Source organism: Cynocephalus volans, chromosome 12 (assembly GCF_027409185.1).
Source record: "Cynocephalus volans isolate mCynVol1 chromosome 12, mCynVol1.pri, whole genome shotgun sequence".
NCBI lineage: Eukaryota > Metazoa > Chordata > Mammalia > Dermoptera > Cynocephalidae > Cynocephalus > Cynocephalus volans.
In genome coordinates this window covers 70628955-70653560 of record NC_084471.1, presented here as the reverse complement: position 1 = coordinate 70653560, position 24606 = coordinate 70628955, and the positions used below count along the sequence as shown (strand labels likewise).

The 24606-nt window shown below is 54.5% G+C and overlaps 1 protein-coding gene across 5 annotated transcripts in view; it reads right to left on the bottom strand.

The window, feature by feature from the left end:
* Positions 1-1816: 1816 nt before the first annotated feature.
* KMT2D (lysine methyltransferase 2D) overlaps positions 1817-24606 on the bottom strand; it is a 37723-nt gene continuing 14933 nt past the window's right edge. For 2 of the 5 annotated variants that reach the window (XM_063076194.1, XM_063076195.1), the window contains exons 21-55: positions 24440-24559; positions 24236-24349; positions 23891-24021; positions 23657-23804; positions 23392-23457; positions 23102-23212; positions 22762-22899; positions 22580-22664; positions 22101-22342; positions 21929-22002; positions 21689-21739; positions 19752-21566; positions 19483-19665; positions 19269-19405; positions 17193-19054; positions 15501-15624; positions 15268-15352; positions 15104-15170; positions 14761-14993; positions 11800-14658; positions 11524-11664; positions 11235-11402; positions 10908-11067; positions 10187-10262; positions 9838-10013; positions 9600-9730; positions 8765-8897; positions 8559-8686; positions 7259-8399; positions 6252-6388; positions 6020-6150; positions 3813-4098; positions 3427-3500; positions 3192-3300; positions 1817-3052 (exon numbers count right to left, since the gene is read on the bottom strand). In XM_063076194.1, the coding sequence (XP_062932264.1) occupies positions 2960-3052; positions 3192-3300; positions 3427-3500; positions 3813-4098; positions 6020-6150; positions 6252-6388; positions 7259-8399; positions 8559-8686; positions 8765-8897; positions 9600-9730; positions 9838-10013; positions 10187-10262; positions 10908-11067; positions 11235-11402; positions 11524-11664; positions 11800-14658; positions 14761-14993; positions 15104-15170; positions 15268-15352; positions 15501-15624; positions 17193-19054; positions 19269-19405; positions 19483-19665; positions 19752-21566; positions 21689-21739; positions 21929-22002; positions 22101-22342; positions 22580-22664; positions 22762-22899; positions 23102-23212; positions 23392-23457; positions 23657-23804; positions 23891-24021; positions 24236-24349; positions 24440-24559 (11729 nt within the window). In that variant the 3' untranslated portion in view covers positions 1817-2959. The remainder of the gene's footprint in view (positions 3053-3191; positions 3301-3426; positions 3501-3812; positions 4099-6019; positions 6151-6251; positions 6389-7258; positions 8400-8558; positions 8687-8764; positions 8898-9599; positions 9731-9837; positions 10014-10186; positions 10263-10907; positions 11068-11234; positions 11403-11523; positions 11665-11799; positions 14659-14760; positions 14994-15103; positions 15171-15267; positions 15353-15500; positions 15625-17192; positions 19055-19268; positions 19406-19482; positions 19666-19751; positions 21567-21688; positions 21740-21928; positions 22003-22100; positions 22343-22579; positions 22665-22761; positions 22900-23101; positions 23213-23391; positions 23458-23656; positions 23805-23890; positions 24022-24235; positions 24350-24439; positions 24560-24606) is intronic. The other 3 variants (XM_063076198.1, XM_063076196.1, XM_063076197.1) reach the window with 3 other exon arrangements.

The window sequence follows — 24606 nt, the reverse complement described above, 5'->3', positions numbered from 1 at the left end:
GCCTACGCCTCGGAAGACGCAAGCCGAGGGCGGAAGGCGGGGAACACACCCTTCCGGCGGTGGCCTGGGCTGGGTAACCGCCCTCCCCCGGGTCCTCGCGGAGCTCACGGAGCCGGCTGACGGCGAGGGTCACGGGACGGAGCCGCTTGTATTTAAAATGTTCTTTTTTTATTTGTCGCTTAAAAACAAACTTGGAAGAAGCAAAATCCAAAACTTGCCCTTTGCCTCTCGCAACATAAATTATGTACAGTTCAGAATGATCGCTGATACAAAACATGCCAAGGACAGGGGCGCTGGGGGTGGAGAGAGAGGGCGTTTTAAAAAGGGAACCATTTCATCCGTTGTTACGAAGGACCAACCTTGCTGTACAGGATACACACAACACAAAATAAAGTCTTCACGGGATTCACACTTGTCAGCGATTTATTTTTTAAAAAGAGGGAGGGTCCTGGAGGTGAGGGGAGAAGAATGTAAAGGGGAAAAACTGAAAATTGAATATGTGCAAGTGTAAACCAACCCAAAATACAAACACGGGGTGGGGGGTGAGGAGGAGGGAATTCTGATGCAATTATACAGGCAGGGTATTTAAAAAAAAAAAAAAAACCAACAACCAAAATTCCAACCTTGTAGCTTGGATCTGAGTTATAGTTTATATAAAAATTAAAAACTGTATAAGGTTTCTTCACTAAATTCTACAGGACTATCAGATACCTAGCATATGCTTACAAAGTCTGCCCCATCCCCTTTTCCCAATCCCAGGGCCCAAGCTCCAACCAGAAGAGCCTGACTCACAAGAGCCAATCTCCCCCTCCCTGTAGCCTAGACCTTTTTGCTCTTGGAAAAGGACCGTCCAAGGGCTGTGGCTTTGGGGGCAGCAGCCCAGTTTCCCCACTGTCTGATTTAATTACAGCGGTTCCTGTGGGAGTGGGGGGTGTTCTTTTAAACATTTGCAGCTTGAGACAGTTGAGGAAGCAGCTTTAAAAAAAAAAAAAAATCTCCCTACCCCCATCAATCCACAACCCCCCAAATTCAAAACAAAACAAAAACAAACCTAAAATCACAACAGTGACTGTGCTCCCCCTCTAGCAGGCCCGCCCATCCACCACCACCAAGCCCACCCCTACACTCCAGACATTTGATAATTGAAAATATTAATTACAAAATGCCCTTTGCCCACAGCCCCTAGGAGAGAACTGCATATAGCTTCATCTTCATCCCCACGGCTCCCTACCAGACAAGGGTCTGGGGCCTCACCCGCCCCCTACCTACACCCACCCCCAGGAAGAGGTTTAACTGCAGCACAAGCTTGGGCAGAAAGGGGAAGGAAAAGGAGGCAGGGAACCCATCACCCTCTGGCTCCCCCTGGGGTCAGCTCACTTTTGTGCGTTAGAACATAGCCCAACTATATAACGGGGGGTGGGAATCGCCCAGCCTCTATATCCCCACCTTACAGCAGTCACAGCCAAGGGGTGGGGGTGGGGGGGTAAGGAAAAGGGCGGTAGGTTGGGTAATGGAGGGGGCCCCCCCACAAGGGGGGCTCCATGTGTCCACCCCACGCCCCCTACCATTTATAAACTGGTTTTGTAAAAAGAAAATAGATATATTTATATAGAATATATAAAGCACAAAAATTAGTAGTTTTACATTTGCTCTCCTCGGAGGTGGGGGAAGAGGGGAGGGTTCTAACCTCCAGCCGGCTCCCCCATGCCCCACAAGACTATGTACAATCCCATGTATAAATAGATAAATACCCCCCACCCTCCCCGCGCTGACACTAAGCTCCCCCACCCCAACATCACCACCCCTTCCCACCAGACCAGCAGCAGTTTGGTGACTGAGGGAAAGTGGGAGCTCCGGGCCACACCCTGCCTCACTGGGTATGGGCATGCCACTCAAGGATAGCCCTCACCCTACCCCCCACTCACCCCATCCAGAGGCTGGAGGGCAAATGGGCTCATGATGGGGTTGGGAAAACAGGAGGGAGATATCCTGGTCCTAGGTTTAGCACACCCTTCCTGCCCCCATGTCCAGATGGAGAAGGAAGTCCTAGAGCAACTAGGGGCCAGTCATCCCCAATCTTCATCATCATTTGCCTCAACCACCATACCATGCCCATAATTAAAAATAAAAATGGATTTTTTGTTGTTGTTTTTTCTTCCTCCTCCTACCCCCCTTCCACCCACTCAGAAGAGGGCAGTGAGGTGGGGGAGAGGGTTGGGGCAGTAGGGGGCTTGGAGAGGGTCTCACATTTCAAAACAGCAAAAAATCCAACACTTAAATGAGGTAGGTGTGGGTGCGGGGTCTCCTTGCCCGGCTTGCCTAGTTTGCCCTACTGGGCAGCTGGGCGCCTCTTTCCCGTTCATGTTGCATTTGTCAGAGTGGAAAACAAGGAAACACAACCCATAGAGAGACAGAAACATAGAGGAGAAGAGGGAGACAGAGACAGATCGAGAGGGAAGGGGATGGGGCAGAGGATGGGGCAGGACCCGGCAGGCAGGGCCAGGTGTGGGACCCAGCCTTTGGGATTGTCAAGCTTAGTCAAGTCTCTTTGCAGCCTTGAGTTGGGCTGGAGAGGTCGGTGGGAGCAGCAGGGCTGTGAGGCCCGGCCACACATCCTCCTCCCCACTCCCTGCTGCCTCCCAGATGCTTCTGGGTAGTTCCCGGCCCATATCCCCCTCAAACCTGAGATGCCCAATGGCTGCTTCTGCCTGGCCCCTCCTGGAGCTGAGGGCAGAGATGCCAGCCTGAGGGCCGGTGGCGGGGAAGAGGGTTGTCCCTGGTGCCCAGGGTGGGCTTGGCCTAGGGCCCTCTGCCCCAGCCTCCTACTCCAGGGGCTCCGGTCAGCCGGCAGCCCCAGCCCTGGGTCCTGGCTCTGGCTGCTACCTCTCTTCCCCCTCATCCCTTTCAGGGAAGAGGTTGGGGGTGGGGGGACTCCCCTGCCTGGTAGCCTCAAAGCTTCTTAATTCATCCATTTCCGACAATTCCAGGCTCCACAGTGGCAGGGGATCTTGTGCTGATCGTCCTCAAAATCAAATTGATAGTCATAGGTCAGCTGGAAAGAGAAGAAGCCTGAATCAATGTTAGCCCCCAGAGGAAGGGGTGAGGGTCATAGAAGATTTGAACTGGGGGCAGTGGCCTTGAAACCCAGCTCCTAGGGAATGGCAGAGAAAGGGAGCTGCTTTGTCACTCACCTCCTCTCCTTTGGGGATTCGCCGGCTGGAGATGATGATGATTTTGTCCTCTTTGTCAAATGTCACGACTTCCGCCACACAGTTAGGGGCACAGGAATGGTTAATGTACCTGGGCAGTGGGACAGAGTCAGGGATGTCTGGCAACTGAGTTGGGACAATTTTGGTTCCTTGCTGGCCTACCCCAGAATGCCACCTAATGGACCCCTAAATACCTCCTTCCTCATTCCTCTCTCACCTGGCAGGGCCTCCGGTCAAGGTAGCATCAATCACATGTTCATTGTTTATTCGGAACATGTAGATGCCTCGATTCTAGAAAAGTAGAGGTTGCAGAAGAAGGGACAAAGTATCAGAGAATGTCAAGGGTTTGGATCCCCACACCCACCAGACACCAAAAAAAAAAAAAATTAAAAAATCAAAAAGTATTGGAGAATGGCTTGGTGGTGGTGGGATCACATAGCAGACTCAGGAAGTGGGCTTATCTTGCACATTCTTCCTTTCTCCCGCCTCTTCCCTCCTCCCCACCTACAGCTTTCCGCCTGCTCTCCAGGACCCAATCCTGCCCCTTGCTCCTTGGCTGAGTGTGGACCAAGCACCATAACGGCCTCTCTTGCCAGCCCATACCTGCTCTTCATAAATTTTCTCCCGCCGGTTGGCCACCTCGTTGCGAATGATGGTGCCAATGTACTCAATGACCATTGTGTGCTTTTCTAGGTCCTTGGCTGCATACAGCCCCAGGCCCTGGATCCGGGAGCGAGCCAGATACACGTTGTTCTTCCACTCAGTGCGTAGCCGCCGGTACTGAGATGACTTGGAGTGCACAAACTGCTTGCTGTACGGGGTGTTGGTCTCGCCTGTGAAGGTGCTCTGATATGCCTTAGACATGCTGGTGCTGTTCAGGGTATGGGGCCTGGGAGGTGATACAGTCCATGACAAGACAGCTCTCCCTCAGACCAAGTACACACCACCCACCTGCTCTGCCTCCTCCCTGGGATGCACAACACACCAGTTAGGGGCCTGTGCTGCTGGCAAGCACAGGAAGTGCTGCCTTGGGAGCGGAGTGGAGGCAACTGGGTCTCAGCTCCGGTGAGGCAGCAACTAGCTACAGGGACACTTCTGACACCCTGGGTGGCACAGAGAGCCCAGGATGGGGAGAGGGGGGTGGAGGGAGAGGGGGCATCATTCCCCTACACTGAGCCTGCTCTCCCATCTCCTCACTTTCTACCACCCTCCTGCCAAACCATACTCAAGGCCATGCTCCTCTGGGAGGTCTTCCCCAAGCAGCCCAGGCCTAGAATTTAAGCTGATTGTTTGCTCAGATGTCTGAGTCCTATCTCCTGCACATACTGGAAGCCCTGAAAATGGGGGCTGTGTACCACATTAGGCTGGATTAGAATAAAAACTGGCTGTGAACTGACAGCCTAAACGTGGTATCCTTCTTCAGACTGTGCCCTTCTCTGACATAACATCGGGCTCTGTAGAGATGGCTCAGTGCAGGGGAATGCTGCCTGGCAGGATGCCTTTTCACCACCCTAGGGCACCAGCCAAATTCTTGCTCCTCCCAGAGCAGTGGTTTTCAAACGTTTTTGGTTCATTTCTTTTTCATTTAGCATAAATCTTTTTTTTTTTTCCTAACAAAATGTCAATCGGAACTCCAGTACATAATCTAGATGACAATGGAGCGCTTCTGGTTGAACTGAATTTGGGGAAGGGGGACTTACACATGTGGAGGGCCAAGTTCTACCCATCAATTTATGTGTTCTGGGGCTTTTTGGAACACATGCACTCACAGTTTGAAAACCACTGTTGTAGAGCATCAAGGACTAGGGCTGACTGGATGTAGAGTCTCTGACGCTCTACGATAGCCTAGGAGCCACCAAAGGCCTTCAAGAAAGCCCAGTGACCATGGATTCTGCCTCCCTCTACCCAGGGACCAAGGTCAGGCTACTATGGTACACAGAAAGAACAGTGACCTACAAGTCAAGTCGTAAGGGTCAGGTCCCAGCTGTGTGACCTTTACCTAGTCATTTAATCTTTCTGGGTCTTAGTTTTCTCAGCTGTAAAATGGGGGTCATACCACCTGCCCTACCTACCTCATAAGGTTGTTGTGAGGATCAAATGAGATAATGGATGTGAAAACGCTTTGAAAAAAAAAGTATAAAGTGCTATACAAATGTAAGGCTTTATTATTTTTCTATTATATTTCTAATTATTTATTTTTGACATCAACTTAGCCTGGGGAAGGGAAGGTGACCCTAGCACTCATGGGGTGTCTGAGGTTTGGGAGAATCACAGGCAACCCCTGGAAGCAAAACAGGAGAGGGAAGAGGTGAACAGGTCCCTTATATACAGTATTTCATAAAATTTCACCACTGTCGGGCCGGCCTGTGGCTCACTTGGGAGAATGCGGTGCTGATAACACCAAGGCCACGGGTTCGGGTCCTATATAGGGATGGCCAGTTGGCTCACTGGCTGAGCGTGGTGCTGACAATACCAAGCCAAGGATTGAGATCCCCTTACCGGTCATCTTTTAAAAAAAAAAAAAAAATTTCACCCCTGTCTACCCAGAACCTCCCCAGCAGCTATTACCAGGGTGCCCAAGATAACTCTACCCTACACCCCAGGTCAACCCAGTATACCTGAGCAGGTTAGGGGAGGAGGAAAGGAATACCCTGGTGATATCTGTGCACCCTCTAATCAGGAGGTCTAAGAAAGAATCCCCAGTTCCTCCAAGGGACCTCTGATCTACATCCCAAACCCTCATAATGTGGCCAGAGAATCCCTACCAACACCCACACCCACATCCCATGGCCCCAGCCCCACAAGCTCACCGTTTGTAGTGTGTGAGGATTTTAGGTTCCGATCGGGCACAGCCAGTGGGGTTGATCATGAGTGGCAGCTCCATCAGAGGGTGGCGCCCATAGCGGAATAAATAGTTTTGACAGTTCTCCACTCCAGGCAGCTGTGGGCACAGGTAATGCTCACCTTAGCCTGAGCTCTTTCTGGGTCAGGGCCAAAGTTCCCAGTGCCTACCCAGCTCCCAGCTCCTGACCCCTTCCTTACTGATTCAGCTATGCGAAGCACAGCATGCACTGTCAGCCCGAAGAGCTCCTCGCCTTTCAAGTACTCAGGGAAGAGCCGCAGCATGTCAGCCTCTTTTCTCATCGTGGCCACAGGCTCAATGATGCGATTCCACACAGCTAAGAGGTAAGGAAAGAAATCAGCCCTCAGAGGCAACTTCTGCTCACTGACCTCCAGCCCTAATCCCAATCTGGAGCTGCAGTTGTTTCCGGTGGCCCTCACAGCTCCCTGTTGTGAACGTGTGTGGATCTTCAGGACCCCCTTCTCAGCATCCTAGTCCCACTCATTCTCAAGAATATCAGGAGGCTTCCAACCCTGGAGGGGCATCACAGAGCCTTGTGACAAAGGAAGACAAAGCCAGGGCCCAGGAGACTTAGCATAGACCGTGGTTCTTGCTGAAACAAGGCATATTTTGGAGTTGGGAAGATTTGGGTTTCAAGACTGAATACTTAAATCTCTGTAAGACTCAGTTTTTCAATGTATAAACTGGGCATAATCACAGTACTTACCGTGTAGGGTTACAAGAACAAAATAACCTATATAAATCACTTAGCATAGTTCATGGCACATAGTACATGCTCAATAACAGGTACGTGCTCTTATTTATCATTAACAAAAACCTTAGTTTATCAAAAGAATTTTGTCCAGGGAAAAAGAACCACAAGGAACTCATGGTTAGGATCAAGTTGGGTGAACCAGATGAGATAGCATCCCAGAACTGTATCCTTTAGTTCCACTGAGGATAGGAAAAAGAGCTAGAATATGTGAGATTAGACAAGCAAAATATTTTCAATTACAAGGGAATTTAATGTAATTGATAGAGGCTGAAACACTTTCTCTGGAGATTTTCAAGAGACCCTGCCTGGCTGAGCAGGGGAAGGAGGATCATTTACATGGAGGCTGCAGATCCTCTTACCGACATCATTAACAGTGACCCTGGGAGAAACTTGCCCAATTCCAGATTACCATTTCAAGGACCCAGTGCTCACCCTGGGGAGAGGCATCAGTGAAGACCAGGTCCTCTAGGCCCTGCTCAATGACTTTGATTACAAACTCCGGCCTCCCGTTGTTCTCGCCAATGGAGCAGCGGTAGCAGCAGCGGCGATTGTTGGTGCGGAGGCTCCAGTAGATACGTGTGGCCTCATAGCCCACAGGATAGAGGGCAGTGGCACTGTGGAAGTCAGCCATCTGGTGAGGAAGCAGCTGTCCGATGGCATGGAACACTAGACCCCCCACACGGAACATGTGCAGTCGTTCTCCCCGCTGAATGATGCTGGCGATTTGCTTCACCTCATCCCGCTCAATGTAGACCCGCCGGAAGACAGCAAAAGAGCTCAGCTCCTGCTCACAGGGCCCCTTGATCTTATGCATCGGACAAAGCATGGTCTTGTCCTTGAAGAACATGCACTTGGCGCGGATGGCACAGGCAAAATGGTAGACATTGGGGCAACGCATACGATTGCAGCTGCTGGTGGCACCGGTTCGCTGGCACAGGGAGCACTTGGTTAGCAGTCCTCGATGCAGAGCAACTTCCACATTCATCAGCGCCCCACCCTGGGTCTCATATACCTCCGTGGACCACAGGGCACAGTTGAGGTGTACCCAGAGGTCCAGGTCCAGGTTTAGCAGGCGGGCAGGCCCATCAGTAGCCCCATCACCCTCCTCATGACAAAAGCAGCAGCGGCGCATGTCTCGAGGCACCTTATCAGGTCGCAAGGCTGTGCCAAGCTGCTCCATAAACTCTGCCACTTCCCGCTCATCCTCCTGGCACCCACTGCCCTTCTCAATGGTCAGCAGCAGCCGCAGCCGCTTCCAACGCACCCCCTTCCACTTCTTGAGACGAGGGGGACGGGAATCTTCACCTTCTTCGGGGGGCCGTGCTCGAGGCTTGAGCCGGGCTGATTCAGGGGATGAAGCCAGTGGCAGTGGCGAGGGGACCGGTGGCTCAGCCAAGGGCTCAGCCGGAAGTTCAACCAGAGGCTCAGCAGGGGGGCTGGCAGGAGAGGGTGCCAAAGGGGATGGGGGTGGGGAGGGTTCTTCAGGAGGTGGGGCCGAGAGCTGTCGCACATCCAGATTGGAGACGTTGTAGGTATAGCTGTGCTGGGTGGGTGGCTCTGGGGCAGGGCTCTCCTATGGGAGGGTGCCCTGCATTGTTAGTGCCAGCTCCTTATCTAACCAGCCCCCTCCCTCCTCTCACCCAGATCCCACTGTCCCCAAAGCCTTCTGACTTCTTTGCCCTAGGCAGCACCTTCTTCCTAACACCCACCTCCTTTTTTCCCCCAGACCTACCTGTTTCAGGAGGCTCAAGATGTCCAACTGGCTCTTGAGGGTATAGCCAGGCAACACAGCATCAAACTGCTTCAACCAATCAGGGCCAGCATCTGGGCTCTTGCCTCCCAGACCCTTTTCTTTGCCACCTGGAGGAAAAAGTGAGTCAGGTCCTCCCACCAAAATCAGTCCCTTCAGGTCCCAAAGGGCTTTCCTACCACACTCACCAGGGCCCTCAGCTTCCCCCTTCTTAGACTCAATGCCTGCCCGGGCGGGGCTCTCTGGGAACAGCACCTCGTAGGAATTAGGGATCTTCATGCTTAGCAGCTCTGCCACAGCCACCATCACACCATTCAGGTTCTTCCAAGGCAGGGGAAGAGATGAAAGAGGTGTATCAGCTGTGTATGGAGTGAGCACTACCACCAGCTGGGTGGGGAAAAGGACACCCAGAACCCACTCCCTGAGGGCTCAGCAGGTAGTCCTGCCCCTGTGCCATTCCATCTCTTCTCACTTCCTTTACAGCAGCCTTTCCCAAACCACTGTGGACACTGACGGGAGCTCCACAAAAGGGAACTATTACAACCGAGTTAAGGAAATGATACACACTACATCCACAACTTGGAGATTCACAATACACATTAGCAAATTAAAGGACCTAAGGAGTCTTATAGTAAAGGAACTCATATTGTTGTTTTAACTGGGTTTTCCAATTTTCTTTGAAACAAAACCCTGTTCACATTTTCAAAAATGGCAGACAGAATTCCATCAGATTGACTAGGGAAACAGTCTTGTAGCAGTTGTCACATTATTTGTCAAATCTCCTTGTTTGTTTAATCTCCCTATTTGTTGACTTATCTGTCTTTACCACTGGACTATGAGCTCCCTGAGGGCGGGGACCATGCTTCATTTACCCTAATCCCACAGCTCTAGCCCAGGTTTTCACACAGTCAGTATTCAGTACACATTTCTGATCAATTTTTTTTTTTTTTTTTATTAAGAGAAGTTTCAGGGATTGTCCTCTGACCAGGATCCCCTTGGCCTCGAGGCACCCCCAGTACATACCTTGGCTGCAGCAGCAGAAACTGTCAGCATGACTGACACCTCACTTCCTTTGCTCTTTCCCCACGTTGTGGCAGGCAGTTTTCCAGGGACCTCCAGGTCGAGGGCGCCATAAGGTTTGGTATCTTGGAAGACTGAATAAGAAAGAGGGACTACTGTAAGACTTAGCTGCCTCTCTCCCCCAGCTTGACGAGCTAGCCAAGCCTGGCCTGGCCCAGCTCACGCCCAGAGCAGTACATACCAGGGATGCTGGCCCGAGGAATGATGGGGATGACAGGAGAGAGGGACCGGTCATCCTGCTCCCATCGGCCAGAGCCCAGCTGAGGGAAACGAGGGGCCTCCTCCCCCAAGACGCTCTCGGGGGACGAAGCCGGCACAATGCTATCAGGAGAATCGCTGTCTTCATCACTCTCCATCCTGTGGGCCAAAAGTAGACATTTGTTGCTACAACCCTGTAGACTCCCCTTCCCAAATCTAGAGATTAGCAGATGGTCATGGCCTTACTTGAAATATCCCATTGGCCAAAGGAAAAATGAGGCAACCTGTCTCCCACCCCCATTCCTCATCCCCACGTCCGACCCCACCCCCACCTGACATCCTCAGTCTGATTGTGAGGGGGCGTAGGTAAAGCGGCCAGCAGGTCTAGACTCTTCACCTCTGAAGCATCTGAGGGGTAATTAGGGAGGAAAAAAGTCAGGGTAAGGGTGTCCAGAGCTCATGGTGCTTTCTCCCCATTACTTCAGGCCTAACTAGCATGAGATCTTACCTTAGCTATCGTGATTAACCACCCACCCACCTACCTGTTTGCGGCAGACAAGCTATATTTATTGAGCCTTTCCTGTGCACCAGGCACTGGGGCTTTAGGTACACTCTTTGTTTAATCTTCTAACATCTCCATCACATGAGTATCATAATACCCATTTTACAGTGAGAAAGCAGGCTCACACGATCAATCAAGTTACTTGGCTGAATTAATAGCTAAATAAATGCAGGAACCAGAATTCAAATCCAGATGAGACTATAGCTCGACACCCACTAAAGCTGGACTGTTCCTACTACACAAGGCTGCATTAAGACATTCCCTGCCACCCACCTTCCCTGTTGCCTTTGCTCTAGACTCCAGAAGCCCTTCATTGTCCCCAACAAATCAGTCCTAAAAGAAGCCCTTCCTATCCCACGTACCGTGTCATGTAAGCACACAGGGCAGCATCCAACCCAATCGTTTCTTAAAATGTACAACAGAGCATGTTACCTGGCTTGGACCACAACACCCAATCCCACTGGGAAAGGAGAAGTCTGCTGTTAACTTACCCCTCAGTGCCCCTTCAGTATCCCGGGCAGAGGCGGCATCCTTGGGGTGCTCCCCCAGCTCTTCAGATGGAGTGACACCATTCACCATCTTCTGCTGCACCGATGGGGGTGGGGTGGGGGGCAGCGACGAGGGTGGTGTCGGCGGGTTACTCAGGTTATTCTGGGGGGTTGGGGGTGGGGTGTTGTGTGCAAAATGGCATAGGGAGACTGATATAATCTCCTGACCTCATACTACATCAGTACATTAGCAATTTCCTCAATCTTCCATTACCATCCCTACCTCCCCAAGAACTTCATTATCCCAAAAGGTATTGCCATTTTTCTGACCTTGGTAAGTAGCTGGGAGTAGTAGTCAGGGCCAGTGGGCAGTGCCCCACTTCCAAAAGCCCCCCTCAGCTGGCTCTGCCCATTGACTAGGCAGCCACTGCCAAAGGGAGCAAAAAGGCTAAAGTTGGCAGTGATGGCAGGCTCCGTTAGGGGCAGCAAGGACAGCTCCTAGGAGGGGCAAGATGACAAAGTTGGTAACCTGCAGCATTTGCATCTGTCACTGCACAGCTGGGGGACAGGGTGCCCCCTATCCTGGGATGGGACCAGGGGACTAGCTCTTGGGGGTCACCTGTTTCAGCTGTTTCAGCAAGGCCTCGCTGGCCCTGACCCCGTCCTCCTTCCGCAGCTTCTTTCGGGAGCTCACCAACCTGTCGCTTGCCTTCTGTACCCGCTTGGGCTTCGGTGTCAAAGGCTTCCTTACTGCTGCATCCTAAGCCAGATACTCCCAGTGAAGGCTGCTGCCCTCATCCTCAGAGCCTTCACCACTTGTCTGCCCCACACCTGCTCACTCTGCCCCACACAGCTCTAGGCCCCACTCTTATCTGCTCCATTCTGTGGTACTCACCTCCTTGTTGCTGGGGGTGCCCTGTAGTTTCTGCTCCAGCCCAGCCAGCTTGCTGTCAATGTGCCCGTTGATCTCAGCTCGTAGCCCCTCAGACCCCCGTCCAGTGCTGAGTTGCACATTCTTTGCCCGTAGAAGTTTCTGCAAGAGCAGATGCCCAGCCTCCGAACGGGGACCTGACAGCAGGAGGTGATTGCTGGTACCTGGTGCCCCTACTGGCTCCCCGTTGGCCTCCCTCTTCACTGACTGGGCTGCCAGGGTGCACGGCTCCTCCCGAGGCTCCTGCTTGATGCTGCGTTGAGGTGGCTCAGGCACCACTTGTCCATTCACTTGCTCCAGATGCCCAGGTACCAGGCTGCTCTGCTCTGGCTTCTGGGCTTCTGCTGTGTTGTCTGGGGGGTCCCAGCGTCCCAGCCCCTTGCCAAAGAAGGTATCCGCAAGCTGGACAGCAGCAGGTGAGACCCTCCCAGGAGGCAGTTCCAAGGTTGGCCCCTGGGGCTTTGGGGTCCCTGGATGGGTGGGGGGGAGCTGGGCCTCAGGAGGGAGCTGGGAGCTGGGGGAAGGTAATTGTGAAGATGGTCTCTTTGGCTCTTGGGGGCTGGATGGTGTGGGATGAACAGGGCCAAGGACTGGTCCTGTGGATAAGGCTCCTTGTGGGGCAGGGAGCCGGGGTGGGCCCTGAGGTCGAGGCCCTGCCCCTAGCTCCTGGAGGGGGCCTGTCTGGGATCCAGGGAAGCCCCCAAGTTGGGGTTGGCAGCCTAGGATGCCCTGGAGGGGAGAGGGCTGGGTCCCAGGCTCCTGGTAGGGTGGGGTCTGGCGTACTGCCTGACTCTGACTCTGTTGCAGCTGCCGCTGCATAAGGAGTGCCTGTAGCTGCTGCTGCTGCTGAGGACTCAAGTGTCGCAGCTGTGGGTTTTTGGCCAGGACTCCCTGGAGCTGTGCTCGAAGCTGACCCACTGTAGGCATGACTCCAACCCCAGGCAGGCCCTGTCCAGGCGGGGGTACGGGTCCTGGTTTAGGAGGCTGTGGTCCTGTATTATTTTGCATGGGCCGCTCTAGCCCTAGGGGCTGTTGGGAGCCCAGAAGATTCTGGGTCATGGGCCCAGGCTGCTCCCCTAAGGAAACAGAGGGTTGGGCCAGCATGTGGGGCACAGATGAGGCCTCAGATGATCCACTGCCTACTTGTCCGTGACTTCCTACACCTGCTGTGTGCAGCAAGTTAACTTGCTGCTGCTGTTGTCCTGGGAGCCTCAGAGGTGGCTGCAGCTGCAGAGAGTTGGGCTGAGGCTGAGCCTGGGGTTGGACAAGCAGGAGCTGTGAGTCCCCAGAGAGTGAGGGCTTTATCTCCCCTGGTTCAGTAGCCATTGACTCGGGTGTAGTCACTATTGCTAAGGGCCCTCCCTGATGTGTTGAGGGCCCCTCAGTGACCTCTGAAGGAATAGCTGTCTCTACAATGTTTTGTTCCTTGCCCGTCAAGAGGAGAGTTGGGCCCAGGGCTCCGGAGCTAGAAAAGTGTTGAAGAGGCTTGGCTGGCACACCAGGGCCAAGTGTCACCTGCTGTTGCTGTTGCTGCTGAGGAGATAGTAAAGTTCGACTCTGGCTCAAGAGGCCCATCTGCTGCTGCTGCTGCTGCTGCTGCTGCTGTTGAAATTGCTGTGGTTGTAGCTGTTGCTGCTGTGGAAGGTGCTGCTGCTGCTGCTGCTGCTGCTGCTGCTGCTGCTGCTGCTGCTGCTGCTGCTGCTGCTGCTGAAGTTGCTGCTGCTGCTGCTGTTGCTGCTGCTGCTGTTGAAGTTGCTGTTGTTGAAGTTGCTGCTGCTGCTGCTGCTGCTGCTGCTGTTGCTGTTGCTGCTGTTGAAGTTGCTGCTGCTGTTGCTGCTGCTGAAGTTGCTGCTGCTGCTGCTGCTGTTGGAGCTGCTGTTGCTGCTGTAAGGAGCTCATGGGCTGAGCACTCAGTTTGGGCTGCCCACTGTGTGGCATCACACCCTGCTGAAGATGGGAAAGCCCTGACATGGATCCCTGCTGTTGTTGCTGCTGTTGGGCTGTGACTAGTCGGTGTCCCATAAGGCCCTGACCCTGCTGTGCCAGCTGGGGGGAACTCAGCACCCGAGACTGGGTCATAAGCACCTGTCTGTGAGGGCCTTGGGGGCCCAAAGCTCCAGCGTGCTGCTGCTGTAACACGGCCACCTGCGTAGGGCCCAGCATGCCCTGGGGCCCCTGGGATGGTTGGGGGGAAAGCTGCTGGACCAGGAGGCCCTGGTGGCTGCTGGGAGGCAGAAGACCCTGGGGTTTAGGACCCAGGGTCGGGTTGGACTGTACCCCAGGACCCTGCTGCTGTTGCTGCTGGATTGCCACCTGTCCTAGGAGGTGCTGCTGCTGCTGCTGCTGCTGCTGCTGCTGTTGCTGCTGCAGTTTCTGGGCCAACTGCATTCGCTGCTGCTGCAGCTGCAGCTGCCTTTCCTGTAAAAGCCTGGAATCAGGTCCAAGGCTTCGAAGAGCAAGGTTGCCAGGGAAGAAGCCCCCTGAGGGGCCTGCCAGGGATCCGGCTCCACCAGAATGTTGCTGTTGCTGCTGCTGGGCCAGGGCCGTGTTGAGGAAGGGGCCACCAGGCTGTCCAGGTAGTGCCATACCCCCAGGGGGCAGGCGAAGACCTCCAGCTTGCCCACCTGGGGGCCCCTGTGGTGGCTGCAGACCATGGCCGGGGAGCAGTTGACCAGAGAGCTTCGTGAGTAGCCGGGGACTCTGGGAAGGGCTGAGAGCCAGCACAGCTGAGTGCTGTTGCTGCTGTTGTTGCTGCTGCTGTTGTTGCTGCTTATTCCGATATTCTGCCATGAGATTGGTGTGCTCCTTCTGCTGTTTCCGGACCTAACATAGGAGTGTCAGAGAGGTCAGCCTGGAGCCTGTCCACCCATGCCATCCCTCTTCCCTGGCTTGTGGATGTGCTAGGATGAAGTTTGCTTTCCCCACCTGATCCAGCTGTTTCTGGATCTTGCTCTGCTGCTCTGTAACCAACTTGAGCTTCTCAGCATCAGCTTCTGGGAACTCACGGCCTGCCTTTTTGGCAGTGCGCTGCTTGGCACAGAGAGCCTTCCGGGACTTGCGGTGCACACCAATCTGCTCCTCTAGCACCTTCAGCTGCATTTGTAGGAGCTGTTGGGTATGGAACAGCCACTCCTCATACTGCCGCTGGTCAGCCTCATCTGGGAGAGAGAGAGAGGGCTGTCAGGACCTACAAAACAGTGATTGCAATCCCTCTTCCTCCATGTCCCAAACCACCTCCTTGCACCCTCCTCCCATGCCCTACACTCACTGATCACTCCCTGGGCAAAAGTGGGAGGGTTGGGACGAGGCTGGGAGGGGTCACCAGCACTCCGCTCCTGCAATGAAAGAGACGGCTGAAGGATCACTGTTCCATACCAGGCCCTAAGAAGGGCAGCCTGTTGGCATAGGACACACTCTCACCGGGCCACCTACCTGGCCACTTCCAGCTGCCACATGGTTCTGGAGGTCACTGCCAGGTCCCGCTGAGAGCCTCTGGGCTAGCAGAGACACTTGCTGCCTGGAGTCCACCAAAGCATAGAAGATAAGTATTTTCGATGGGAAAATTGAAAGGCAAAGAAGTGGGACAAGTAAGAAGGGGAGCCAAGAAGGGAAGGGGTGGGACTGGGGAAGAAAAGGGCCAACCCCACCACAGCCTTGAGTCTTACCTATTCATACCAGGTGCCACCCCAATGCTGCCCTGAGCCATCACTTTCTTGATGCCTTTCAAAGCCACCATCTTCGCCTTTGCAATGGGATCAATGATATCTTCTGCAGCAAATTTGTCCAGGTCTAGAGAGGGAGGAGCCAACTGAGCTGGGCTTTGGGGTCAATGCTCCATTGTATGTTTGTTATTCCTTCCAACACCCTAACCTCCACCAAGCCAGCAGAACAATGGCATGGCACGGGAGAAACATCACTAAACTAGGAGCCAGGCAGCCTGGGTGACAGTTCTATTATTTATAGAACATCTGGTCCTGTTTTTACTTGCACAGTGCTAGGAAAAGGGACTCAGTAAATAATTTGTTGCGTCAAAATATCAATGTCATTTCAACTCTCCTTTTTTTGTGGCTGGCAGATGCAGGGATCTGAACCCTTGAGCTGTGAGGATCTGAACCGCTGACCCTGGTGTTCTCAGCACCTCACTTCCCCAAGTGCATTTCACCTCTCTAAGCCTCAGTTTATTCCCCTATTTGACAGAGATCACAATCCCTACTCTGCCTACCTCATGGAGCTGTTGAGAGGATCAAATGTGACAAGAACTGAGTACACTTTACGACCTGGAAAGCACCCTTCAAAAGTATTGTTCTTAGTGCAGCTAGCGCAGCCTGAGAACCCAAGATGTGGACACTGGGATGAAGCTCTAGATGCTAAAGCTGTTTTGGGCACAGCATGCATCACTTGTAGCCCGCTCTCCTGCCTGTCCAGGATGCTAGGTAAAAAAGAAGAAATAAGCAACCACCAAAAACTTAAATCTTCCTAAAAGTCTGAACTTTGTATACTTCTCTACAGCTCAGAAAACTTAACTGACTCCCTACTTTCTAAAGGACTAACCAGGGCTAGCCAGTTAGCTCAGCTGGTTAGAGTGCAGTGTTATAAACACCAAGGTCAAGAGCTCAGATCCTCTTAACAGCCAGCCGCCAAAAAAAAAAAAAGACTAACCAAGCTCCCTCTGCTAGATTTTTGAGGCAGTAAACCAGTTAAGTGGAGTGCCAGGGTTCAGATCTAGCTCTAGTAGTAGCTGTGTAATCTTGGACAAGTTAACTTAACCTTCACATCCCAGTTCCCTCTTCTGTAACCAAAGATAATAGTAGTACCTATTTAATGACTCTGTTCTGATTTTTAAATTAGACAGTGAGGCCTTCCTCAATCTGCCCCTCCTTCTTCCCTCTCCAAAATTATGGTAGTGCTAACTCACTTCCCTGTACACAGTCTTTTCCAGCCTAACCACTTGTCTCACTGTTCTCCAAATACCCCATAGGTTTTCCTGCCACTACAGCCTCACTCAATCTTTTCACTATGTAGATTGCCTTTTCTTGCACCACTTCTCTCCAAGTCCTAAACTTTCAGCCTCACCACAGCCACAGAGCCTTTGCTAATCAGGCTTCATATATGCACACATTCTATTCATCCATTCAAATGTCCGAATGCCTGCTATATGCCAGCAACTGTTCTCCCCCTTTTTAAAAGCTACATTGCTTCTGCCTACACCACTAGTATGGTATTTAGCCAAAGCTCTTCTGTCTCATCTCTCTGAAGTAGGGATAACCTCAGGTCTCTTGCCTCAGGGCCCCTCTGGTGATAACCACCCCTGAGTAACTCAGCCACAACACCACTGAGATTGGCACCACTGAGATTACCTGTATCTGGGAAGAAGCTGTTAGCCAGCTGTTGCTGCATCGCCAGCTGCTGAGGCTTCATGCACATGGTTGGTGGCATGGTGCCCATGGGCTTCTGTGCTAGTACTGGCTGTGGGCTCTGCTGGGTTACCAAACCTGGCTGCCCCCCATGCTGCCCACTTAGCATATGCCCTTGGTTGGACACCATGGCCATGGATGGGGTGAGGCGCTGCTGGAGGGCATGAGCTGGTGGCTGGGTGGGCATCAGTGGTTGGGCCAAGCCTGGCTGTCGGGCTCCTCCAAGACCCAAGGCAAGCTGCTGTTGGGGTCCAGCCAAACTGGGAGAAGAGCCCTCATGTTGCAAAGGCATGGCCTGCACAGGGCCTGGTGTGGACAGCAGGGAATGCTGTTGCTGCTGCTGCTGGGCAGGCTGCAGCTGTGCTGAAAGCTGCTGCTTCTTCTGCAGCTCCTTCTTCTCATGCTCCAACAGGTCCTCAATGAGCAGGGGCAACTCACTGGCTACCAGTGAGCTCTCCATCTTGTCTAGCTCATCCCCAGATGCTGCATGTCCACCAGGTAAGGTCAGGGCCCCACCCTCTAGCTCAAACTTTTCCAGTAGGGAGGATCCTCCTGGGCCACTCAGTGGGCTGGGGGTCAGCAGGTGAGCTGGTGGTCCTCCTGTAGCCCCAAAAGGTCCCTTCTCAGCTGTGTGCCCACTGCTGGAAAATGGCCCTGTGCCCAGCCGGGTGTCCCGGCTGCCCATCACGCTCTGTCCTGGCTTCAGCCCTAAGCCAAGGGAAGTGGTAGCGGGTGCTGGCTCTACTTTGGGGGTAGTAATGGTGAACTGGCAAGGAGAAGGATGACGCCCACCCTCTTCCACCTTGGGCTTCACCTCAGGGAGCATGGGTGCCAGGCGGGGATCAGAGACATCAGTGGCAGGCGGAGGGCGCTCCTCAGGACCTAAGGGTCCTGGCTCCACGCCCCGCAGCAAGGCCTCCCGCTCAGCCTTCTCATTAGCTGACTCTACCAGCCTCAGGTGCTCATTGAAGATGTCCTTCTTGTCCCCAGTGTCCAGCTCAGGGTCAGTATATGCCAGTAGGTCAAACTCATCTCCGTTGAGCAGGTCATCCAAGTGGGGGTCATTGGTTTCCAGGTTTTCCAGGGTGCCCAGTTCATCATCACCCTTGGCCACATCTACACCCAGACTCAGGTGAGCAAGCTCTTCATCATCCTCTAAGGCCTTGTGGGCATCAAAGTCATCATCCAGCTCAGGGTCCTCACAGGGTAACTTCCCAGCTTCCAGGGCCAGAGGAGGGGGGCGGCCAAGCTCAGTGCTTGAGGGGGGCCGGCTGAGCTCCAAGCCAGTTGGCAGGGTGGGACCCTTGGTGTGGGGTGTCGGATGGAGGCTGTTATTCAATTCAGGGGCCAGCGGGGCTGAGGGTTTCTGTGGGGGAAGGCCAGATACTGCCAGGCTTCGAAGCCCTTCAGGAGCCAGTCGATGGGGGTCCTCATTCACAGGGTAAAAACGGGGTCTCTGAGGGGGGCCCTGACCAGGAAATGGAGCCCCCCCAGGTCCTAGTCCTTTCTGTACATTGTGCCGCAACTCAATGAACTGGGCAGGACCAGCTGAACCAGGCACTGGCTCACCAGGGCCCGGCAGGCGGGTAGGAATTCCTGCCAAGGGGGAACCTAGTGCTTGGCGGCCAAGTTCAGGTCCAGGAGTTGATGGAAAGCGAGCAGACATGGCAAGTCGCATGGAAGATGCTACTGTTGCCTGTTGTTGCCACAGTTGTTGCTGTTGTTGCTGCTGCTGCTGCTGTAAGGGCAGAGATCCAGGATAGGGTGCCCGCTGATAAAAGGCTTGTGAGCCTCCTAGCAGTTGCCTGGAAGAATGTGCAGTAGTTAGAAAGGTGAAACCATGATGAAGAGCTAGAACGTGGGCTTAAGGTAGTGAGAAAGGATAGAATGCAGGGAAGGCAAAGGAATAATGAAAAAGAGTAAGTGATAGGATTAAAGATAGGAAAGTCAAAGACAGCATACAATGGTGATAAAATCTGTCCCTTTGGATTACCCCCAGGGAACCTCCTGGAGCCTCACCTGCTGTTCACATCCATAGAGGAAGGCGTGGCTGGTGGAGGTGGCCGGGAAAGTCGGTCATCACTTGGAAAGGCCCCAGATCCCATGATGGGACCACCCAGTTTGCTTGGTGGCAGCCCCACAAGGCTGCTCTTGTCCTAGAAGAGATATAGGTACGTGAAGGTGGGGCCATCTTCAGTATCTTGGCCCCACCACCCCTTGCCACTCTACCTACCTGGGTCCCAGTGAAGGGGGTCTGGCCTCGACTCAGCTGCTCAAAGGCAGGGCTGCTGGGCTCAGCACCCCAGCTGCCCGGGGGCCCCAATGCTCCTGCAGCTGCCGCAGCTGTTTCCTTCTCCTGCCGCAGGGTATTGCGCTGGATCTGCTGCCGAATCAGCAGCTCCCGCAGTCGCTGGCGCTGTGCAGAAAACACAGAAGAGGAGTAAGTCCATTCTCTTCCAATCACAGGGCTGACACAGAGACAGCAGAGACGTGAGGGCTCACCTGCCGTTGCTTCTCCAGCTCTGTCTGGCTGAGGCTAGACATGCCTGGGTCCTGGGTACCTGGGAGTTCAGGTGCCGCTAAAGAGCTACTACCCATTCCAGCCCCTGGGTCTTCTCGCTTTTCAACTGGAGAGGTGATGCCTGACCGCTGTGAGGCTCCATGGGACAGGTAGGGGAGGGATCCATCGGGTGCAGGCGGTGGCAGAACCGATGGGGGGCGTAGCGGGGACAGCCCATAGCCCTCCCCTGTAGACCCACTGCTGGGCCCCAAAGGGCTGCCTGACGGGTGGAAGTTCCCTGTGGCTACTGTGTAGTTTGTGCTTTGAGGCTTGCCCAAGGTAGGGCCAGGCCCAAAATGGCTGTTAATCCCATGGGGTGGAGGGAGACCAGGCTGAGGGACGGGTGGTTTTAGGGAAGGTTCCCCTACTGCCTGAGGGAAGGTAAAACGCATGGGAGAGGGGGTGCCCACAAATGCGCCCGTCCCAGGGGACCGGGCGAAATTGGGGGTCTGCCCACTTGGGACCTTGGCATGGAGCTCACCTGCCGGCCCTGAGGGCAGGGCTGCTGGGAAGCCCCCAGCCCCCAGTGGAGTGTGGGCTAGAGGCCCAGCCTTAAAGGCAACTTCAGGGGGCTGGGGTCGGGGTGGCTTATGCAGCGGGGCAAATGGGTCACGGGACTGAGGGCGTGAAGGTGGGCGAGAATAAGGGTCAGGAGACTGGAAGCGAGGGGTAACAGGAGATGGGCAGAAAGCCTCAGCAGATAGAGGACGGGGTGTCAATGGGGACTGGGAGCTGGACTGGGACTGAGGACTGGCGGGGACTCGAGAGAAAGGATCGGAGGGCAATGAGCGAGGGGGCAGGGCACAGCAGCTCTCAGGGGGTGGGGGTTGAGGCCGAGGGGTCAACGGGGGTTGAACATAGGGGTCAGGGTAGGGGCCAGGGCGAAAGATGTCTGGGTGGCTGGGGGGAGAAGGGGCCAAAGCCTGGGCAGGGGGGGGCTCCTGGGGTCGTAGGCCCAAGCCTGGACTTTGGGGCTCTACCTGAGATGCCCGAGGGGTCAGGGGGGCTTTGAAGACATCAGGTGTCTTTAACTCCAGGCCACCCAAGTGGGGGCCTGAGGATGGTGAGTCAACAAAGCCCAAGTTTGGGGGCCCATAGCTAGGAGAGGATGCCCCAAGCTCTTCCTTCTTCACCTCTAGGGCCTTCCGGGACTCTCCAAAAGGTGGCGGCGAGAGCAGAGGCTCAGAAGCCTTGCCTCCCCCTACCCCTGGGCTCTCAGGCACAGACAGGTTGTCCAGTGAGGGGCAACGAGGTTTGAGGAAGGGGTCAGGTGTGGAGGGCTGGTGTCGGGGGGTTCCAGGTGGGGTAGTGTGGAATTCCCCTGGCTGGCCAGTCCCAGGACGAGATGAGGCACCCAGCATTGGAGGCTGCGCGGGAGCCCCAGTCGGACTAGGATAGGGGGGATAGATGGGTGGTGCCGTGGGGAAGCGGGGCTCCAGGGCGTAGGCAGGGGCCAGTCCAAAAGGGTCCTGTGAAGGCACTTGGGCGGGCACCTGGGGTGGGAGCTTGAGGAAGAGCTCACCGGGCGAGTCGGGGCCGGGCACCGAGCCTGCCGGTGGCTTCAGGAACCCATCCGCAGAGGTAGACAAGCCGGCGGGGGTAGTGGGGCTGCCAATGAAAACGGTGGGGGCAGCAGCAGGGGGTGGACTGCCCAGTGCTCCTGGCTGGGGGGGCATGCGGAGATGTAGGGCTGGTCGGTCAGTCTTACGGGCTATGTCGCCCACCTTGGTCTGCTTGTTGATCTGGCTCTCAGCCTGCTACAGGGGGAAACCAGGCACAGACTAGTCACGCTGCTGTAGGCAAACCCCATGTCGCCCACCCTCAGAGACGCCACCCGCTACAGGACTTTGATGGCTCAGCCCAGCCCAGCCCCACTCACCTTCTGCACCTTGTTGATGCGGTGAGCTGCCCGGTTATCTTTGGCCTTTTGCTGAGGGATATAGGACATAGCCTTAAGACCTAGCACTCAGTCTCATGCCCAGCTGCTATCTCTCATAATGTCACTCACACTCTCTAGCCAGCAACTGATCCCTTCTGGCCCAGCTGCTTTAGCAGTGAGAGGTATCCCAAAGATATCTCCCTCTGTCTCCATGCTAACCCATGCTCCTTTCTGTCTCACCAGGTAGGGGGCTTTGTCAGCAGCTGGAACCTTTCTCCAGAGCTTCATGATTTGTTTGCAACGGCTAGACCAGTCTGGAGGGCAGAGGGATTGAGTTAGAGGAGACTTGGCAGGTGACCCCTCCACCAGCCAAGTTGTAAGGTTGTCTCCCTTGCCCTCATCCCACAGGTACCTGGGTAATCTTGCTTGAGATTAGGAAAGTTAATGTTGGCATAGAGCACAGGTGAGATTGTGGAGAGCTGGCCCAACTCCTCGTCCTTCTCCCAGCGCTGAAGACTCCGCTGGTTATAGGAGAGCCCGTCGCCCTCACCCTCCGTGGTGGGGGTAGTGGGGGTGGAGGGCGTGGTGCCCCCTGAGCCTGTCCAGGGGCTGTCTGGCTCACCGGGTTCCGGGCTAAAGAAGCCCCCGCGCTCCCTGGGGCGCAGGGGCAGAGAGTCACAGGGGGCAGGGATGCCAAGCCCCATCCCAGATAAACTGCCCAGATCCCTAGGCCACTGCCCTGCCCCAACAGAAGGCCACTAATAAGGAAGTGGAGAGGAGCAGCGGAAGTGTTGCTACAGCAGCCAGGAGTCCAAGGGAGGCAAGGCACGAACCCAGATGGAGGAAAAGGACAACAGGGACTGCCCACAGACGTTAATCACAGATACCAACCTAGAATCCAGGAATGGGGACTGACAGAGGCCTGGGTAGGAGTCCATCGGACTGCTGGAGGGGAGATTGCCCAAAGGGAGTCCACCTACAAGAAGAACAGGATCAGAGAAAAGGGAGCAACTGGCCTATCCTGGGGGCAAGCTTGGCTATGCCAGTCTTCGAACCGCTCCCACTTGCATCACCTTGGAGAAAGGGCCTCTGCAGTGGCGTACGGCTGCCTTCTAGGCCAGGGGTTCCACAACTCATATGCTGCTCTCGTTCAGAACCCAGAACATCCTTGAAGAGCTGTTGTAGGTCCTTGGATTCCATCTTGGGTAGTTCTGTGGGAGAATGATGAAAGACACTGCTGAGGAAGACTGGGAAATTCAGGAGACACCACAGTTCTATAAACGGTCATGGCCAGGGAAAGTACCCAGGACTCCCCTCCAGAGAAGCTGTATAGATCACAGTCCTACAAGTAGGACCTTCTCCTTCTCCTGTAGAAGACACTTATACACAAAGAAGTGCAGGTCATAGCCTCACCTTCTGTGGGAATCCTGTCTAAGTCAGAGCTAAGCATCCCTTCACTCGGGGTGCCTGGTTTCTCAGGGTCACTGGGCACTGGGGATGCCTTTATGCCCCCATCCTCAGGTCCTGCAATTACCAGGAGAAACCCATCAGCCAAGACCAGTATGGAGGTACCACACTGGCCACCGTGAACTACAGAGGGGCATGGAACAGTTCCCAGGCTCCAACCCCGACAATGCTCAGAGACAGAGCAGACTGACAGAGTCAAATCCAAGATAGGACAAAGTCCCACCAGCAGCCCTCACCTGGTGTATCAGCCTTGCCCTCAGGACCACGGGATTCTTCATCTGCAACATCTGGACCATCATCTCCTATGAGCAATAGTCCCCACTCCAATCAGAAAGGCCCTATACCTGATGCCCAGAATGGGTCCTCAGCTCCACAGGCTGGGGCCCTAGGCCCATTCTTAACTCCTGGAGACCAGCCCATTCCCCACCAAATACCCTTGCCCGCTCCTAAGCAAGAGGGAAGACAGATCACCACAGACCACCTCATTCCCCTATAACTAACCTTTCTGAGAGGTGGGGAGCTCCTTCCTATCGGAGCCTCCATCCCCCTTGGATTTTGGGGTTCCTAGTCCAAAGTTTGGCCGGCCCACCCCAACTGCAAAAAGGGCCTTACGGCTCAGGTCCAGCAGCTCCTTCCCAAAAAAGGCTTCCTGTGGGGGGAGTCAGGGAGAAACAGGCTTCTTCATGCGCTGCAGGGTGCAGACACCTCCCTCACCTCTCAGAGCCTAAGACCCACCTGCAGGTAAGCAGGGAACATGTCCTCTAGTTTGCTCTTCTTGCGTCCTCGCCGCTGCTGTTTCTTCTTTTCATCCCCATCAGCTAAGCTCTGTTCCATGGAGCCCTCTGCAGGCAGATCAGCAGGCATCACTGTGGACAGAGTAGAAGGTGTCTGATTCTCTGGGGACACTACATTTGCTGCTCCCAACTCAGTCAGGTGACACTTTCTGCCTACTTTCTCCCAACACCAGCTGGGCCCACCACGCTTTTGGCTCTTTCAGTGAACCACCCCCTGGGCTTCCCTGGCATTACCCCATGGGCGCAGTGATCCCCACCTTCTCCTAGGCCCCACTGGTGCCCTCACCCGTCTCACCCTCGTCGGGCTGCCCATCCCCACTCAACATCTCCGTCTGTGCAGCAGGCCCCTTTTTCACGCGTGTATGAGATTTCCGCTGTCGCACCATGAAACCTCCAATGCCTATGAGGAGGCAGAGCTGAGGATGAGAAGACACTGGGGGACGTGGTGAGCTGCCCCTTACCACCCCACCTCTCCATCCCAGGGCCTCACCAGGCCGATAGGGTTTGCGCTTGCGTTTTTTGCTTTCCTCAGTCTCCTCTTTGCCAGGCTCCAGGTCAGGGCTGACAGGGCCCTCCAGTTTAATTTCACACTCCATGTGTTCCATACCACCTGCATATGGTGACAGAAGAGATGGAGGCAAATCAGAGGCATGGGCC